General features: G+C 44.6%; 1 protein-coding gene across 1 annotated transcript in view; it reads right to left on the bottom strand.

The window, feature by feature from the left end:
* The window catches only part of COL22A1 (collagen type XXII alpha 1 chain), a 608,111-nt gene that overhangs the window by 319,200 nt on the left and 268,892 nt on the right, over positions 1 to 20,019 (bottom strand). The window contains exons 18-23 of the mRNA XM_073590381.1: positions 11,112 to 11,165; positions 10,892 to 10,945; positions 8,498 to 8,542; positions 8,326 to 8,355; positions 6,828 to 6,881; positions 3,868 to 3,921 (exon numbers count right to left, since the gene is read on the bottom strand). Coding sequence (XP_073446482.1) covers positions 3,868 to 3,921; positions 6,828 to 6,881; positions 8,326 to 8,355; positions 8,498 to 8,542; positions 10,892 to 10,945; positions 11,112 to 11,165 — 291 coding nt within the window. The remainder of the gene's footprint in view (positions 1 to 3,867; positions 3,922 to 6,827; positions 6,882 to 8,325; positions 8,356 to 8,497; positions 8,543 to 10,891; positions 10,946 to 11,111; positions 11,166 to 20,019) is intronic.

Consider the following 20,019-nt stretch of genomic DNA (forward strand, 5'->3'; position numbering starts at 1 on the left):
AGAGACAAAGACTCATGCCCACTTCCTGTAGAGAGACAAAGACTCATGCCCACTTCCTATAGAGAGACAAAGACTCATGCCCACTTCCTATAGAGAGACAAAGACTCATGCCCACTTCCTATAGAGAGACAAAGACTCATACCCACTTCCTACAGAGAGACAAAGACTCGAGCCCACTTCCTGTAGCGAGACAAAGACTCATGCCCACTTCTTGTAGAGAGACAAAGACTCATGCCCACTTCCTGTAGAGAGACAAAGACTCATGCCCACTTCCAATAGAGAGACAAAGACTCATGCCCACCTCCTATAGAGAGACAAAGACTCATACCCACTTCCTACAGAGAGACAAAGACTCATGCCCACTTCCTATAGAGAGACAAAGACTCATGCCCACTTCCTATAGAGAGACAAAGACTCATGCCCACTTCCTATAGAGAGACAAAGACTCATGCCCACTTCCTATAGAGAGACAAAGACTCATGCCCACTTCCTGTAGAGAGACAAAGACTCATGCCCACTTCCTATAGAGAGACAAAGACTCATGCCCACTTCCTATAGAGAGACAAAGACTCATGCCCACTTCCTGTAGAGAGACAAAGACTCATTCCCACTTCCTGTAGAGAGACAAAGACTCATGCCCACTTCCTGTAGAGAGACAAAGACTCATGCCCACTTCCAATAGAGAGACAAAGACTCATGCCCACTTCCAATAGAGAGACAAAGACTCATGCCCACTTCCTACAGAGAGACAAAGACTCGAGCCCACTTCCTGTAGAGAGACAAAGACTTGATCGCACTCCCTGTAGAGAGACAAAGACTCATGCCCACTTCCAATAGAGAGACAAAGACTCGAGCCCACTTCCTGTAGAGAGACAAAGACTTGAGCCCACTTCCAATAGAGAGACAAAGACTCGAGCCCACTTCCTGTAGAGAGACAAAGACTCATGCCCACTTCCTACAGAGAGACAAAGACTCATGCCCACTTCCAATAGAGTGACAAAGACTCGAGCCCACTTCCTGTAGAGAGACAAAGACTTGATCGCACTCCCTGTAGAGAGACAAAGACTCATGCCCACTTCCAATAGAGAGACAAAGACTCGAGCCCACTTCCTGTAGAGAGACAAAGACTTGAGCCCACTTCCAATAGAGAGACAAAGACTCGAGCCCACTTCCTGTAGAGAGACAAAGACTCGAGCCCACTTCCAATAGAGAGACAAAGACTCGAGCCCACTTCCTGTAGAGAGACAAAGACTTGATCGCACTCCCTGTAGAGAGACAAAGACTCATGCCCACTTCTTGTAGAGAGACAAAGACTCATGCCCACTTCCTGTAGAGAGACAAAGACTCGAGCCCACTTCCTGTAGAGAGACAAAGACTTGATCGCACTCCCTGTAGAGAGACAAAGACTCATACCCACTTCCTATAGAGAGACAAAGACTCATGCCCACTTCCTATAGAGAGACAAAGACTTGATCGCACTTCCTGTAGAGAGACAAAGACTCATGCCCACTTCCTATAGAGAGACAAAGACTTGATCGCACTTCCTATAGAGAGACAAAGACTCATGCCCACTTCCTATAGAGAGACAAAGACTCATGCCCACTTCCTATAGAGAGACAAAGACTCATGCCCACTTCCTACAGAGAGACAAAGACTCGTGCCCACTTCCTACAGAGAGACAAAGACTTGATCGCACTTCCTATAGAGAGACAAAGACTCATGCCCACTTCCTATAGAGAGACAAAGACTTGATCGCACTTCCTGTAGAGAGACAAAGACTCATGCCCACTTCCTACAGAGAGACAAAGACTCATGCCCACTTCCTATAGAGACAAAGACTTGATCGCACTTCCTATAGAGAGACAAAGACTCATGCCCACTTCCTATAGAGAGACAAAGACTCATGCCCACTTCCTATAGAGACAAAGACTTGATCACACTTCCTATAGAGAGACAAAGACTCATGCCCACTTCCTATAGAGAGACAGACTCATGCCCACTTCCTACAGAGAGACAAAGACTCGTGCCCACTTCCTATAGAGAGACAAAGACTTGATCGCACTCCCTGTAGAGAGACAAAGACTCATACCCACTTCCTATAGAGAGACAAAGACTCATGCCCACTTCCTACAGAGAGACAAAGACTTGATCGCACTCCCTGTAGAGAGACAAAGACTCATGCCCACTTCCTACAGAGAGACAAAGACTCGTGCCCACTTCCTACAGAGAGACAAAGACTTGATCGCACTTCCAATAGAGAGACAAAGACTCATGCCCACTTCCTATAGAGAGACAAAGACTCATACCCACTTCCTACAGAGAGACAAAGACTCATGCCCACTTCCTATAGAGAGACAAAGACTCATACCCACTTCCTACAGAGAGACAAAGACTCGAGCCCACTTCCTGTAGAGAGACAAAGACTCATGCCCACTTCCTATAGAGAGACAAAGACTCATGCCCACTTCCTGTAGAGAGACAAAGACTCATGCCCACTTCCTATAGAGAGACAAAGACTCATGCCCACTTCCTATAGAGAGACAGACTCATGCCCACTTCCTATAGAGAGACAAAGACTCGAGCCCACTTCCTACAGAGAGACAAAGACTCGAGCCCACTTCCTGTAGAGAGACAAAGACTCATGCCCACTTCTTGTAGAGAGACAAAGACTCATGCCCACTTCCTGTAGAGAGACAAAGACTCATGCCCACTTCCAATAGAGAGACAAAGACTCATGCCCACTTCCTATAGAGAGACAAAGACTCATACCCACTTCCTACAGAGAGACAAAGACTCATGCCCACTTCCTACAGAGAGACAAAGACTTATGCCCACTTCCTGTAGAGAGACAAAGACTTGATCGCACTCCCTTTAGAGAGACAAAGACTCATGCCCACTTCCTGTAGAGAGACAAAGACTTGATCGCACTCCCTGTAGAGAGACAAAGACTCATGCCCACTTCCTGTAGAGACAAAGACTCATGCCCACTTCCAATAGAGAGACAAAGACTCGAGCCCACTTCCAATAGAGAGACAAAGACTCGAGCCCACTTCCAATAGAGAGACAAAGACTTGAGCCCACTGAACCACTGTCCTGGGACGTGGCTCCTTTCTGCTTTTCCCTGCACAGCAGAGCTCAATGGACAACACTGTTTTTGTTTTAGGGATTGTGGAGGTCTTGGTGGTCAGATCACCATAGATCAGAATGTTGTGGCATATGCTAACTTTTCATTATCCCAGTCCATTGAGTTCTTTAATTCTTTTTTCTTCAAATTTGCCCATCTACAGGAATTTTGTTCTTGCAAATAACTTATTTAGGATTTTTTTTCACCCGCAACATTGTCCTACATGATCAGCAAGTAAAGTCCGCAGCTGTTCAGTCACTACGTCCTTTTGTTCAACGCAAGCAAAATATACCAAAATAATTTGCCTTCTTGCCTTCCTTCTCTGCTTGCCTGGAGGGCGCTCTGAGCCTTAGGCGACGATCAGACTTTCTAGATTCTAATCGATCCAGATAGCAAGCTAATCAGCCTGGTTAGCTGCCTCGTGCTGTCCGGGCAAATGAAACCACAGAGAAGAAGATAAAAGTGGTGGCGGCAATTGGGCTTTGAGTTTGTTCCCAGGAGTACAAGAAGAATGAGATGCCCTGAGGCGGCTTCACATAAGAAGTTTCCCCATGTAAGACAGTAAAGAAAAAATAGAGAAAAATGCAAAAATTATATATATATTATATATACACACAACTTGATCCGAACCATAAGTAGTTGTATCTGTCCTTCTGGGGTAAAATGTAAGGCTGCAAAAGTCAAATATGCCGTTGTGGACAATATTCTCTATTCCCCTCTACAACTCCATCCGCTGTACTTACCCGCTGCCCTTCAAGCCCGGGAGGCCCACGACTGCCTTTGGGTCCCTCTGGCCCCTAAAAAAAGAATTGTGTTCAATAGTCTCACTTTCTCCTTCTAGAAATAATAGTTTAAGTTACAGTAGTAGTAATGACAGTAGAAGTACAGTACAGGAAGGGCACGTTCACACCGCAGATTGTTCCTACAGAAATGTCCAATGCAGACTCATCGCTAGGATCAAAGACCAGTCTTTAGGTTTTTGATGCACATTTGAGGTCTGAAGTTTGATCGTGCTAATCCATGTGAGGCTTCCCGCTAAGCTGAGCATGATGGTGAACTGTGATCTCACTGATCTACTGTATATAGAGGGGTTATCAGTCATTGTACAGGAGGAGGAGGTGACCTGTGACATCACCTATTGTGAATTGTGCATCCTGTGTTATCCACTGTATATATTGGTGTGTCATCCATTAGACAGGAGGAGGTGGAGGTGAGCTGTGATATCACTTAATGTAAATGGTAGAGTGAATGGTAGATCCTGTGTTATCTACTGTATATAGAGATGTTATCAGTCATTGTACCTGAGGAGGAGGTGGTGAGCTGTGACATCTATTGTGAATGGTGGATCCTGTGTCATCTACTGGTATATAGAGGTATTATCAGTCATTGTACAGGAGGAGGAGGTGAGCTGTGACATCACCTATTGTAAATGGTGGATCGTGTATTATCTACTGTATATAGAGGTGTTATCAGTCATTGTACAGGAGGAGGTGAGCTGTGACATCACCTTTTGTGAATGGTGGATCGTGTATTATCTATTGTATATAGTGGTGTTATCAGTCATTGTACAGGAGGAGGTGAGCTGTGACATCACCTATTGTTAATGGTGGATCGTGTATTATCTACTGTATATAGAGGTGTTATCAGTCATTGTACAGGAGGAGGAGGTGAGCTGTGACATCACCTATTGTAAATGGTGGATCGTGTATTATCTACTGTATATAGAGGTGTTATCAGTCATTGTACAGGAGGAGGTGAGCTGTGACATCACCTATTGTTAATGGTGGATCGTGTATTATCTACTGTATATAGAGGTGATATCAGTCATTGTACAGGAGGAGGAGGTGAGCTGTGACATCACCTATTGTGAATGGTGGATCATGTATTACCTACTGTATATTGAGGTGTTATCAGTCATTGTACAGGAGGAGGAGGTGAGCTGTGACATCACCTATTGTGAATGGTGGATCATGTATTACCTACTGTATATAGAGGTGATATCAGTCATTGTACAGGAGGAGGAGGTGAGCTGTGACATCACCTATTGTGAATGGTGGATCATGTATTACCTACTGTATAGTGAGGTGTTATCAGTCATTGTACAGGAGGAGGAGGTGAGCTGTGACATCACCTATTGTGAATGGTGGATCATGTATTACCTACTGTATATTGAGGTGTTATCAGTCATTGTACAGGAGGAGGAGGTGAGCTGTGACATCACATATTGTGAATAGTGGATTGTGTATTATCTACTGTATATAGAGGTGTTACATGTGGCTTAGGGGCCAGTATGAAAAATAGATTTTTGTATTTAATTTTATGGAAATTTTAAAATAAAACATTTGATCAAATTTATTTTAGAAGAGTATATTTAACCCCCTTAATGGCATGGGACATACATTTTCATTACTGGTCGATGAGGACTGAAAGGAGCTGAGCTTATGTCATATGTGGAAATGCCAGCTGGTATTTAACAGCTTTTAAATGCCATGAATCCTGGTGCATTTGGCTCCCATCGGTCCTTCTGCCATGTGATCGCAGCGATCACTGACAGTCATTTGGTTCCTCTGGCTGTCTGTGACATACTGAAGGCCCTTGTGGCTTCCATCTTAATCCTAGCTGTAGGTATTTGTAGAGGTAGTCTTGCCATTTATATTTGAACTGGTAGAAGTAATAGTGTCAGTCTTAAAGGGTAAAAGTCACCAGGTCATTAATGTCCATTTTTTGCTCTAATTTCATTCTCGCTGATCCCCTGAGTGTTTCAGTGGTTTTTTTTTTTATTATTATAAATCCGCCTTACGGTCGCAGATTTATGGGCTTTTCTTTATTTGTGGCTCATTTTAATAGTTTGTTTTAAATGGGCGTGGTTCAGAGAGTAATTATGCAGAGCAGCTTAAAGACACACCCCAGAGGATCCTGTGAGCCACGCCCCCTTAGTAAAGGTCATTCATTATAAAGTAGCACTAAATAAAAAGGCTTCTACACTTGGAACAGTATGGTGGATTTAAAACAAAATAATGGAAAAACTCGGTGAAGCAGTGGGAATAAAATAGGAGTAAAAACAGGATACTTTTGACCTGGTGACAGTTTCCCTTTAAAAGTCACTGTAGTGGTCTCAGTAATAATAGCTGCAGTTGTCGTAGTATTTGTAGTGCTCCTAGTCATGGTAGTTATATTAGTAGCTGTGATATAATAGTGGCACAGTATTTGTTTTAGCAACAATGTTAATTAAAATAGGAGTTCTCAAAATTAGTGTTGCCAATTAAGTGACGTTTAAGCCCTGCCTATGTTTCCGACCGGGAACGCCCGATCCCACCCAAAACATCCATTTGTGGATGTGGTTTGTGTAAACTTCTCCCCATCTTGGCTTTGGGGCAGATTTTAGACTGTTTCCATCAAATATGGAACGTTCCTCTAAATCGTGGGCTGTCAGTAAGGATGTACAATAGTGGTAAAAGTCATTAGAGCATTAGTCTAGGGTCACACACGTACAGCCCCCCACTGAGCAGCACCTAGAGTTTTATGTCCCTGAAGAACAGCATTCTAACGGGAACCCCTAGAGAGCTACGGTGGAACCGGTCATTTCGTTGAGGCCAACGGAGTCACTTTCGACACTGGATGGTGATCTGGTAATAATAGTCTTTTTTAGACACGCACAAAACATGGGGCCTCCGGTCATAGTCATGTTTTATGTCTCACTTACTGGTGGTCCGGGCTGTCCGACAAGACCATGGGGACCACGAGGTCCAGGTAGTCCCTGCAAGAAGAAACATCTCGGGTGTGATAAACGTTACACTGACAGATGCTTAAAGACCTAAAGATGAAAATGGTGTGATAATAAATTGTAAACCTGCAGATGAAAAATGAGTGTCGATACGAACTGAACCGAGTCTGTCTAACAGTGTCACATCGTTATGGAGAGGTTCCAGAATCTCACATCAGGGGCAGGGTCATCCCACACAGGGGCAAAAAGTGGGTCGTCGGCACCTGGAGCAAGTCAATCTAATCCCTGAACCAATAATCCCCAAGTCCCTTCCACCAGTCTAGTATATTTCCCATTATTCCTCATGCACATATATTGTATATTAAAGGGAACCTGTCAGTAGGATCAAACATCCTAAGCATCTTTTTTTGGCATTTAGACCATAGAAATATGAGCAAAATGATACCTTGATATCTGCAATCTGATGTCTTTATCTAGAGAAATGCAGATTTTATGTAAATGAGTTGTTAAGATCTATGGGCTGGACGCAGATCTCCCGGAGACTCCGCCTTCAGAACTTATCTTAAATGAAAGGGGAAGTTACCAGTGTGAGACATGTAGTGACTGACAGCCTGCTCTCCTGATCTACATGTCTCACATTGGTAACGAATCCTTTCGTCACAATAAGTTCTGCAGGCGGAGTCACAGAGAGATCTATGTCCTGCCCATAGATCTTCACAGCTCATTTACATATTAAGAAAAACGTGAATTTCTCTGGAATAAGACACTGGATCGCAGGTATCATTTTATCCAACTTTTTATTACCTACATGCCCTTATAGATGCATCGGAGGGTGGATCCTACTGACAGATAAAAAAAAAATGCTGATAAAATGACAGCCGTAAGGCTGAGTTCCTGTTTCAGTTTATTCCAATTGTCTATTCTATTGAGAGGAACAAACGGAATCACATGCTAAAGTATCCATGTGTATAACTAATGCATTTGGAAGCAGGGGGGCCCAATGATTATTTTGGGGTCTGTTTTGTGCCAGTTTGTAGAAAAGAGAAAATGTACCGCATGCAGAACAGACCCCAAAATAATCAACGGAGCCCCTCAGCTTACGTTTGCAACATTAATGCAATAGATCCTATTGGCACATAAATTCTATTTGTCTGTTCCGCTAGTCGGGACAAAAATAGGGCAAAACTCAAAACCAGACTCGGCTCCGTTTTCTTTGATGAGGAACCGTGAGGTCAAAGCCCCTCCGAATACAAAGTGATGGCGTACTCCGCTAACATACCACCACTTTATAAGATGGGAATAACCCCTTTAAACATCTCAGTTCTAAGGCTGAAATTTTATTTTTTTTTTTTACAAATAAATTAGAAATGAAACAAAAAAAAAAAAAATATCGAAAATGAATTTTGTGTCAAGAGGTATAAATGTGTAACAAAAAAGTAACTCAATAGAATAATGAAACATCCAACAGCTTTCTCACCTGTTCTCCTTTGAGTCCTTCCATCTGGACCTACAGAGAACAACATATAGCCACTTTTAGACCACACTTTTTTTTTTTTTTACCTTTATTTATTTGTTGCAATTTTTTTTTTTCTAAAAAAAAAAATTAAATTTTATACAACGCAGAAAATATAAATTTGAAACGTGCTTACAACACTTCCAGGCAATCCAGGGGACCCGACTTCACCCTTTTCACCCTACAAAAGAGAGAAAAAGAGAAATGTTACTGCTATGACAGAGTAGATCGATCTTGCATATCCTCACATTAAGGATAACAGAATTCATCTCTAAAATGAAATAAATAATAATACAAAACTAAAAAAAAAAAAAATAATAATTAATAATTTATGAATATACTTATTTAAACTCTTAGGAGAGAAGATTTCCCGGAGATACAAGCCACCACACTAGACTAATAAAGTATAGATCCGCCATTCAGCAGTCTAGAGGTCCTGGCAGCCTAACCCAACGGAAGATACAATGGAAACAATTACGGTTAGGTGGGGTTACGGCGGTCTGCCAGTGCAAGTGCCCTGTGCTGACAAAGGGTTTCTTATACGCCGGCATATCCGCTAAGTTTTTGAAACAAAAAATATTTAATGAAAATGTTTATTTTAATTTTTTTTAGTCTTTTTTTTTTTTACTTCTTTTTAGTTGTTTGTTTTCTTGTTGTTGTGGCTACTTTGTCGCCAGTTTCTTTTTTCTTTTTTGTTAACTGTTTTTTACAGACTAATGAGCGGCTTCCAAATTAATGGTCAGGCCTCTCTTTCAGTCACTTGACGACTCAGTGAACCAATCAGATCACTTGGACAGTAACTTAAAACGTATATGAGATATGTGAATGCAATGACCACTCTAAGGACGACCGCCAGATACAGTATGTGCCATTGACCCTAGTTCTTCTCAATCATCGAAGAAGACACTGGGGGATTGATGGAAGCAGGCTCGGACTGGCCCACAGGGTAGCAGGGGAATCCTCCGGTGGGCCGCTGTGCAGATCTGGGCCCCTAACCCCCCCTGTATGGGCAGAACTTGTCATAATTCATTTCATTTATTCTATACAGAAAAAAGCAGCATCTCATCATTCATTAACCAAACTACCCAGTTTATTATTATACAGAGACAGAGGTAAATTTGTGTAATATTTGTATGCAGGTGAAAAGTGGGCCCCCAAAGTCAATGTTACTGGTGGGCCCTTGGCAACTCAGTCCAACCCTGGATGGAAGCATGTAAAAAGACTCCTAGATGATAAAAGTCAGCCATTGAGGATTTTGTTTGAGATTACTTTGTTGTTGTTAGATTAAGATATTGTTCTGGTTCTGACAAATATTCAGTCCCAAAGGGATGAGTCCGGAGGTGGATTCATCTCTCTCTCCGCGCCCTCCTCTGCATGGTTGTACAGCAATAAGGGGCAGATATGATGCCTTTCTCCATTGGGGATAAATGGCTGTCTACTTGGGGTTGTGTGCCAAATGACTGTCCCTGTCCTGCATCCAAAACAAGCAAACTGGGCTAACTTGACTATAATGTCATGGCCCACCTACTTTATACTTTACCCTTAAAGAGAAGTCCTGATACATTCCCACTACCTCTGCCCTCACTATAGCAACGCTCTCCTTATTTGCTATAATACATAGTGGTTTCAGCACTACTTCATATATCCCATAATGCCTAACGTCAGCGTTACATTGGCTGCCTATGTATTTGTAATGGCATTATGGGATTTGTGTAGGCAGGTGTGACTAGATCACATTTATAAGAACAGGCAGTCATATGGATCATTTTATTTTGAGACCTGGATGGTGGGGAAACAGATGCAGGGAAAATGCACAGGAGGGGCATTAAACTGTGCTTTGCGGAGCAGCTTGCATGTCACAGGCAATGTGAAAAGTCTAAAGCCCCCGTTACACACAGCGAGATCGCTAGCGATATCGCTATGTATGATACTTACCTCTGACCGCTCCCCCGCTGGTTATCGCTGATCGCGCAAGAACGTCCTGGACCGTTTCTCGTCGGCCACTTCCTGCTGCGCTTCCTGCTGGCGCCGACGAGCGACGCGTGGACGCGGGCGGGAGGACGTCTTCATCACCGCGTGTGACAGGTAAGTAACGACCGCTGCTATGTCACTGGTGAGATCTGCCTGTTTGGCAGATCACTAGCGACCATTTAGCGATGCACCAGCGATCCTGACCGGGTCGTATCGTGGTCGGAATCGCTGGTGCATCGCTAAATGTAACGGTACCCTAACCCTAGGCAGGGAAAGTCAGAGGTGACTAACTGGAAATATCTTTTTATTAGCTACAGAATGTATATTTGAAAAGATTTAGTAGAATACATGGTATAATGTAAATACGTGCTGGTCATTGAGTGCTTTCTAAATGATGATAAAATTATTTACATTTTTTTGACAAGTGACAATTCACATGATAAACTGTGGCTTCAGTCCTGCTGTAAGTCATATGTGTACAGTATACCATAGACATTTACTATATGGATAATGATATATGTGTTGTTATAAGTGGCACTGCCATGGGGTTCACACTCACCCTGTCTCCTTTCAGCCCCTTTAGCCCTGGTAATCCGATGCTACCTTTTATACCCTGAAATATACAAGACGATCATAAGTTAGTGATCAACATCGGTTCATAGATTTCATAAATACAAGAAATGCATGATATTAGGTATTTATCTGAAATTAAAAAAATGCATTATTATTTTCGAGACACAATAATTTGATAGGAATGGATAACATCAATCATCACTCACTTCCTTTCCTTCTGGACCTGGTTTTCCAGGAAACCCATCAATACCTCTGTCACCCTGAAAAATAGAAATATAAGTTATGTAAAGGTTAAATATAAAATAAGAAAAAAAGAATAGGTGGTAATTAGATTGATGTGGTTACAAGCCAAGCATTGAGACCCCTATAAATCATCAGAAAAGGGCTGTTATATCACCCGTTCTCCCCAGAAGTAAGTGAAGAACAGCTTGTCGTGTTGTTCTTTGCCATCTTCGTCATATTTTGAAAGGAATGGAAGGGCGCACAATCACCCGGCTTCTGAAGTCGACTCTTGTTCTTGGGGTCAAGAGTCAACACAACAAGGATATAATGAAGCACAAACGTCCCCATTTCTGGCAACTGGTGAGGATCCCAACCAAGTATAGACTGAATTTCCTCTTCAAACTTCTGGGTCCCAATGCAAAATTTGTAACAACGCGCCCCCCATCCCAACTACAGTGGGATTTATACAACTGGTGACTTTTTCATTTGAGAGTGGGTCCTTTTGCACCCCATCAGGCACCCCTGACCCGCATGCAAATGCTATGCTTGTACCCAAAAATACAATTGTGGAGTTTTAAAGGAACCTGAAATCCGAACCCTTCAACTTGAGAGCATCTTACAATTTTATTTTACCTAAGTTGAAGTAGAGAGTGACCACTAATTGTCACCGCTCTAAAGTAGTCAGCTGGAAAAAAAAACTTACAACATGGGACCTTCGTCTCTAAGGAAGCTGAAAGTGATCACTGAGACATTTCCTTGCAACCTCATTGAAGCCCTCCTTATAAGAAACAAGGGGGCACTGTTCACTTCCTCATGTCCCCTAATGGGACTTATTCTTTGTGTTTTGTCAAGAAATGAGTCCCATTCCGTAATCTGAAGGAAGCCCCCCCAATGATAAATAGTAACCATGCCATGATGCCAGATCACCAGGGCTGCACATTTCCAGTTACGTGAAATTGAATTAAGTCTCATGAAATTGGATTTGCACATTGTTTGTAATCAGAATTTATAATGAATGACTTCTGGGCAGCCGGTAAATATATTCAATCAGTTTCATTATTAATTAAGCCTTCCGGATGCTGAAATTGCATTGTGCTTCCAAGTAGACATCTTTCCAATAGAAGAGCCAAAAACAGACATGGCTGCATCCCGTAAAACAACGGACAAGGATATTTTGTGGCTATGAGACAATAGTACTTGTTAAAAACATCAACTTTGGACAACAGGAAGCCTAAAGATTCCTACTTCATTACTCAGGGATACAAAGTTTGACTTTGCGAATTTTCAGGATTTTCTTTTCTGGAAATAAACCGTCCGGCAAAAATCTTACAGAGAGAACAAAGGTTATTTCTTTCCTCGGAATCTTCTCCAATGTTCCTTCCAATTTGGATAGAGAGGTGACCGAGGAGATGGGGCTTTAATCAGGTTCGGACTGCTCCAGGGACCCCCAAACAGTGGTGTGTCACTAATAGTGGCACACCACGTAGCTGCTATGGGGACCCCTGCCAGCTGAGCAGCAGCGTTTGACAGGAGGCAGGAGCCCCTGTCCCCGCTGCTAAAGAGAAATGAATATTCACTGCTTCCCATGCCCACATGGGCGTGGAAAGCGGTGAATATCGTTTAACTTTAGGCGATCTCCGGTCTGTGATAGTGTCAGCCGCAGCAGCCGGCTAACACTGCCCACTATCAGGGCTGGGGGACCAGGGGCCCCCTCTCCCCCAGGGGCCAATAACAAGGTGGAGAGTATTGTGCTTGTTTTCCTTTGCAAATAGAGAAGTGGTGGGAGAAGAAGGTTTATGAAAAAGGGAGAGGAACTAGAAGAAAGAGTAACTCAAACCTGGATCTACGGTAAGATGGCATGGGTTTCTCAGAGGCTTTCCGCAGCGTGCCGGCCAGAGGGAGAGAGTTGACTCTAGTCACCCTCTTACCAATATATTGCCCTAATGTTGGGCCAGATTTCTTTGGAAACTTAATGTATTTGCCTTGTGCTATTCTTTTGTTGGTCTCATTGTCTATGTACAGTATTATATATTGTTTAATTCTTCCATTGCACCAACATGGTGTGTATGATGTTTTAGGGGATATATAAAACATGTTTAGGTAAGTGTCAGAGTCAGTGGTCTAGATTTCTGGGTTAAAGACCTGTGATATCAGTGAATCCGCGTCTGACGCTTTATTATTACATAGCTGAGCAGAAGTTTGGCTTTGTGCACTTGTTTAGGTTTTATTGTGATCCATGAGAACCGCCGGCATCGTGTCTCACATAGTCCAGGACGTACAGCAGAGCACAGCATGTCCTACTTAGGCTCAGGCTTTAATACTAGAGGTTAGGATCATCCCGAATTTGGGTTCACCTTGACGCTGCTGTGATGGTTTTCACACTTTATTTTTGCTGAAAAACGGCGTTGACGAAGCGCCCAAATTATTTCTTCGCATTATTAGTTTTACTTATTCATTACAGCAGGTATTTATTCATTTTGCTTCTGTCTGAGGTTTTGTCTGTATACTGACTTCAGACGAGCTTTTATCACGGAGGCCAATCTGTCTGGTGAACATTTTTGTTGTTTTTTTGGACAATTCAAGTAAAAACTGACTAAGCAATATATTAGAGTCCGGGATGCACATTATCAGTATGTATTCTGCAAAATGAAAATCACCATCTCAGAACGGGACACGAGTTTCTACAACTTCAAAAAAGGCATACAGTATTACTCACAGTATAACCTCTATATACAGTGCCAGTCACAGTATAACCTCTATATACAGTGCCAGTCACAGTATAACCTCTATATACAGTGCCAGTCACAGTATAACCTCTATATACAGTGCCAGTCACAGTATAACCTCTATATACAGTGCCAGTCACAGTATAACCTCTACATACAGTGCCAGTCACAGTATAACCTCTATATACAGTGCCAGTCACAGTATAACCTCTATATACAGTACCAGCACAGTATAGCCTCTACATACAGTGCCAGTCACAGTATAGCCTCTACATACAGTGCCAGTTACTGTATAACCTCTACATACAGTGCCAGTTACAGTGTGGCCTATACATTCTAGTCACAGTTAGTGTTGAGCATTCCGATACTGCAAATATCGGGTATCGGCCAATATTCGCTGTATCGGAGTTCCGATACCGAGTACCGATATTTTTACAATATCAAATACCGGAATCGGAAGTTCCCATAATGGAATGAGCCAGTTGTGTTAGCCATGTTAACCAATGGCATGGCTGTGATTGGCTGCTGAAATTATGTCATCATGATGCGCGGTCTGTGCGGGCCTGCCGGGGGTCTGTGTGGGCATCGTCCGATGGGACTACAAGTCCCATCGGGCGATGCCTGCTACAATGACAGTGATTGACACATTAGTCAATGATGAGACAGTAGTAGTCCCATCATCCGGCTAATGTGTTGAATGTAAAAAAAAAAAAAACAAACAAAAAAAAAAACACCATACATACTACATAGAGTTGAGCGACTTTTGGTTTTTTAGGGTCGCGTTTCGTTTCGTGAAACCCGACTTTTCCAAAGGTCGGGTCGAGCAAGATCGTCCGATTATAGGGAAAAGTCGGGGTCGTCCCGAAACACGAAACCCAATGTAAGTCAATGGGGAATAAAAGTCGGCAGTGAGAGGAGGACAGGAAACACACCTACAGTGCCCATTTGAATGCCAAAAGCATCAATTCTTCTTTCTTAAGCTTGTCAACCTTAATTAACTTCATATTACAAGTTACGCACTGAAAAATGGGGGTTATTTGGCTACAAACTGTGGGGGGGGGGAGGGCTGGCTCCAGGTTTTCATGTGCCCTGGGCGAAAGAGCGCCCCTTTAACACATACCACAACTCATCATGCTCCGATACGGCAGAGAAATAGCGGTATAGTACAATGAAAAATACCTCACTTTTTACATCTCATGACGAGGCCCATCTATTTCTCCATACAGAATCATTGGTCCCATATAATGTTTGAAACAGTATATGATGAGCTCCACATAATGCTACAGTATATGTTGGTCCCCATGGATGAAGCTCCACTGTCTTATGGGCCCAAATAATGCTCCAAACATAATGGGCCCCATTTCTAATGCTCTAGTGTATAATGGGCCCTGTAAATGCTGCTCCAGTGTCTGATGTCCACCTTTGGAATGTTCCAGTGTATGGTGGGCCCCATCTATCATTCTCCAGAGTATAGTGCTCCCCAAAAATTGCTGTCCCAACATTGAAAACAATCAAATAAGTCTCCTCGCTAGGGAATCCCTGTACTTGTCTGGACAGGTGCTGTAGCTTGCTTAACAGCTCGCCAGCCGTTCTCACGCCCAGTATGGATTGCACAAAGGTTAGAAAGGGTACCGTATCCCTGGATAACATGTATGGATAGCGTACACATTCAAAATATATGTCTCAGGAGGCAGGCTCAGACGGTGTCAGGCACAGTATGGATTGCACATGATTGCACAAAGGTTAGAAAGGGTACCGTATCCCCGGATAACATGTATGGATAGCGTACACATTCAAAATATATGTCTATACAGCATGAGGCAGGCTCAGACGGTGTTAGGCCCAGTATGGATTGCACGTCATTGCACAAAGGTTAGAAAGGGTACCGTATCCCCGGATAACATGTATGGATAGCGTACACATTCAAAATATATGTCTATACAGCATGAGGCAGGCTCAGACGGTGTTAGGCCCAGTATGGATTGCACGTCATTGCACAAAGGTTAGAAAGGGTACCGTATCCCCGGATAACATGTATGGATAGCGTACACATTCAAAATATATGTCTATACAGCATGAGGCAGGCTCAGACGGTGTTAGGCCCAGTATGGATTGCACGTCATTGCACAAAGGTTAGAAAGGGTACCGTATCCCCGGATAACATGTATGGATAGCGTACACATTCAAAATATATGTCTATACAGCATGAGGCAGGCTCAGACGGTGTTAGGCCCAGTATGGATTGCACGTGATTGCACAAAGGTTAGAAAGGGTACCGTATCCCTGGATAACATGTATGGATAGCGTACACATTCAAAATATATGTCTCAGGAGGCAGGCTCAGACGGTGTCAGGCACAGTATGGATTGCACATGATTGCACAAAGGTTAGAAAGGGTACCGTATCCCCGGATAACATGTATGGATAGCGTACACATTCAAAATATATGTCTATACAGCATGAGGCAGGCTCAGACGGTGTTAGGCCCAGTATGGATTGCACGTCATTGCACAAAGGTTAGAAAGGGTACCGTATCCCCGGATAACATGTATGGATAGCGTACACATTCAAAATATATGTCTATACAGCATGAGGCAGGCTCAGACGGTGTTAGGCCCAGTATGGATTGCACGTCATTGCACAAAGGTTAGAAAGGGTACCGTATCCCCGGATAACATGTATGGATAGCGTACACATTCAAAATATATGTCTATACAGCATGAGGCAGGCTCAGACGGTGTTAGGCCCAGTATGGATTGCACGTCATTGCACAAAGGTTAGAAAGGGTACCGTATCCCTGGATAACATGTATGGATAGCGTACACATTCAAAATATATGTCTCAGGAGGCAGGCTCAGACGGTGTCAGGCACAGTATGGATTGCACATGATTGCACAAAGGTTAGAAAGGGTACCGTATCCCCGGATAACATGTATGGATAGCGTACACATTCAAAATATATGTCTCAGGAGGCAGGCTCAGACGGTGTCAGGCACAGTATGGATTTGACGGCCCAGATTACACAGAGGAGGAGCAGGGAGAGGTAAAGATTGCAAATGCTGGGGCCCTGCCCAAGCAAGGGGGGCCCACTCGTGGGCGTCGGTACTGGCACTGGGCCCCTCATAGTACAGCGGTGTGTCTGACGGCGGGTGTGCACCACCGCCATCAGAGACACTTGATTGCACTATGAGGGACCCTGTGCCAGTGCCCGCGCCCAAGAGTCGGCCTACCCACCTGTCCAGGGCAACGGCACTCGCACGGTGTCGTGCGGTAGGTGGTGACCCCGGCCATGGGGGGGGAGGCAGCACAGTTAGGGAGTTTTAGAAAGTGGCATATGTTGATGTTGGACATTCAGCTGATGCAAAAGGCGAAATAGGTGAAGTACCAGGAAGAGGTGGACCAAAGCAAGCCATTTTTCTGTCACCCTATGTGTCATCAGGGGAAGGTGGGACAAAATCCTTGGAAACCCATGCGTGGTTCATTTTAATGAAGGTTAGATCATCCACATTTTGGGTTGACAGACGGGTCCTTTTTTCTGTCAGGATTGATCCAGCTGCACTGAAGACTCTTTCCGATAGCACACTTGCAGCTGGGCAAGCGAGCTCCTGTAAGGCATATTGGGCCAATTCAGGCCAGGTGTCCAGTTTAGCGGCCCAATAGTCAAAGGGGAATGACCTGTGTGGGAGAACATCGATATGGGAGGAAAAGTAGTTTGTAACCATAGTTGACAACTGCTGTCTCCTGTCACTTTCCATCGATGCAGTATTACCAGTTGTGTGAGCGGTATTTGAAAAATCAGTCCACAACATTGTCATGAAACCCCTGTCTCCAACGCCACTTCTGCTGTGTGCACCACGAACACCTCTGCCAAGCTGCCCCCGGCCCGTACGGCTCGTGTGAGAACCATCACCGCTGCTGTGTGCTGGGAATGTCTCAAGCAACCGATTTACCAGAGTTGCTTGTTTATTAGCCAATATTAGGTCAAGGTTCTCCTGTGGCATGATGTTTTGTAATTTGCCTTTATAGCGTGGATCCAGGATGCTGGCCAACCAGTAGTCGTCATCGTTCATCATTTTGGCAATGCGGGGGTCCCTTTTTAGGATCCGCAAGGCATAATCTGACATGTGGGCCAATGTTCCCGGTGTCAATGATGCACTGCGAGTGCTGGGTGGAGGAGCACTTTCTGGCAAATCCACATCCCTCCAGTCACGCACAAACCCTGTACCAGACCTTGCCACGCCAACATTTTCACTTGCCCCACGAGATGCATCCTCCTCCCCTAAGTAATCATCCCCATCATCCTCCTCCTCCTCTTCTTCCTCACTTCGTCCAGGAGAGGTCCCTGAGCAGACAATGGCTGAATGTCATCAAGGATTCCCTCCTCCTCTTCCTCCTCATCAACATTGGCTGCAGACGCCTGCTCCTTAAGGTGCGTCAAAGTTTGCATGAGCAGACGCATAAGTGGGATGCTCATGCTTAGGATGGCGTCGTCTGCGCTTACCAGCCGTGTGCATTCCTCAAAACACTGAAGGACTTTACAAAGGTCTTTCAGCTTCGACCACTGCACGCCTGTCAACTCCATGTCTGCTCTCAAAGTGCCTGGCCGTGTATCCTCCCACAAATGCATTATGGCCTGCCTCTGCTCGCACAGCCGCTCCACCATGTGCAGGGTGGAGTTCCACCTTGTTGCAATGTCGATAATGAGGCGGTGGTTGGGAAGGTGGCGCAATCGCTGCAGCTTCTGCATACGAACGGAGTGTACAGGCGACCGGCGGATGTGCGCGCACAGTCTTCGCACCTTCTGGAGCAGGGCTGTTAACTCCGGATAATTTTTGAGGAAGCACTGCACCACCAGGTTCAAGGTGTGAGCCAAGCAAGGTATGTGGCTGAGTTTTGAAAGGGCTATGGCTGCCACAAAATTACGGCCGTTATCACTAACTACCTTGCCTGCCTCAAGATGTACACTGCCCAGCCATGACTCAGTTTGTCGCTTCAAGTACTCGGCCAGCACCTCGGCGGTGTGTCTGTCGCCCAAACACATCATCTGCAACACAGCCTGCTGACGCTTTCCACTAGCTGCTCGATAGGGGGACACATCGTGTGCAACAGTGGCAGCTGCAGATGGAGTGCTCGTATGACTGCGCTCTGTGGACGAGCTGTCTCTTCTGGAGGAGGAGGAGGGTCGAACGCCTACAGCCAACTGTTTCCTAGACCGTGGGCTAGGCAGCACTGTCCCACCACCGCTGTCCCCTGTGGACCCTGCATCCACCACATTAACCCAGTGCGCAGTGATGGACACGTAACGGCCCTGGCCATGCCGACTGGACCATGCATCAGTTGTGAGTTGCACCTTTCCGCTCACTGACTGCTTGAGTGCATGGACAATGCGGTCTTTCACATGATGGTGGAGGGCTGGGATGGCTTTGCGAGAGAAGAAGTGGCGACTGGGTAGGTCATAGCGTGGTACTGCATAGGCCATGAGTTCGCGGAAAGCTGTGCTTTCCACCAACCGAAAGGGCATCATCTCAAACGAGATTAGTTTGGCAATGTGGGCGTTCAAACCCAGTGTACGCGGATGAGAGACTGAGTACTTTCTTGACCTACTCATAGTGTCTGGGAGGGTGAGCTGGACTTGAGAGCTGCATATGGTGGAAGTAGCGGTGGACAGGGCGGACTGAGAGAGGGTTGATGATGGTGATGGAGTTGGTGTTCTTTCTGATGGCCTAGAATCAGTCTTTCGTTGATATAACAGTGGGATTCCCTGACTGCTGTGGCCTTGCAACGACACCTCAACATTTGCTGCTGTGCTAACCGGTGGGCTTACAGTGGGGGAAACAATGTAGCGTTGCTGACTACCTTCGTTGTGATCAGTTGCACATGTGGCACTTGAGGTTTGGTGTTGTGTCCACGCTTGCAAGTGCATGCTGGTTAAATGTCTAAGCATGCAACTGGTATTCAAATTTTTCAGATTTTTCCCTCGGCTAAAGGTCTTTGCGCACTTCTTACAGATAACCTTGGCCTGATCATGAGGATTTTGTTCAAAAAAGTGCCACACTGCACTCTTCCTACTTTGGCAGACATTTTGCGGCCTAGCACGCTGTGATCTTTTGACCCTCTGGACAAGCTGTCCAGCAACTCTTTTGATGTTTGGAACCTGTCTTTGGAG

The sequence above is a fragment of the Dendrobates tinctorius genome, unplaced genomic scaffold (assembly GCF_039654945.1).
Source record: "Dendrobates tinctorius isolate UK_male_01 unplaced genomic scaffold, ASM3965494v1 ptg000116l, whole genome shotgun sequence".
Taxonomy (NCBI): Eukaryota; Metazoa; Chordata; class Amphibia; order Anura; family Dendrobatidae; genus Dendrobates; species Dendrobates tinctorius.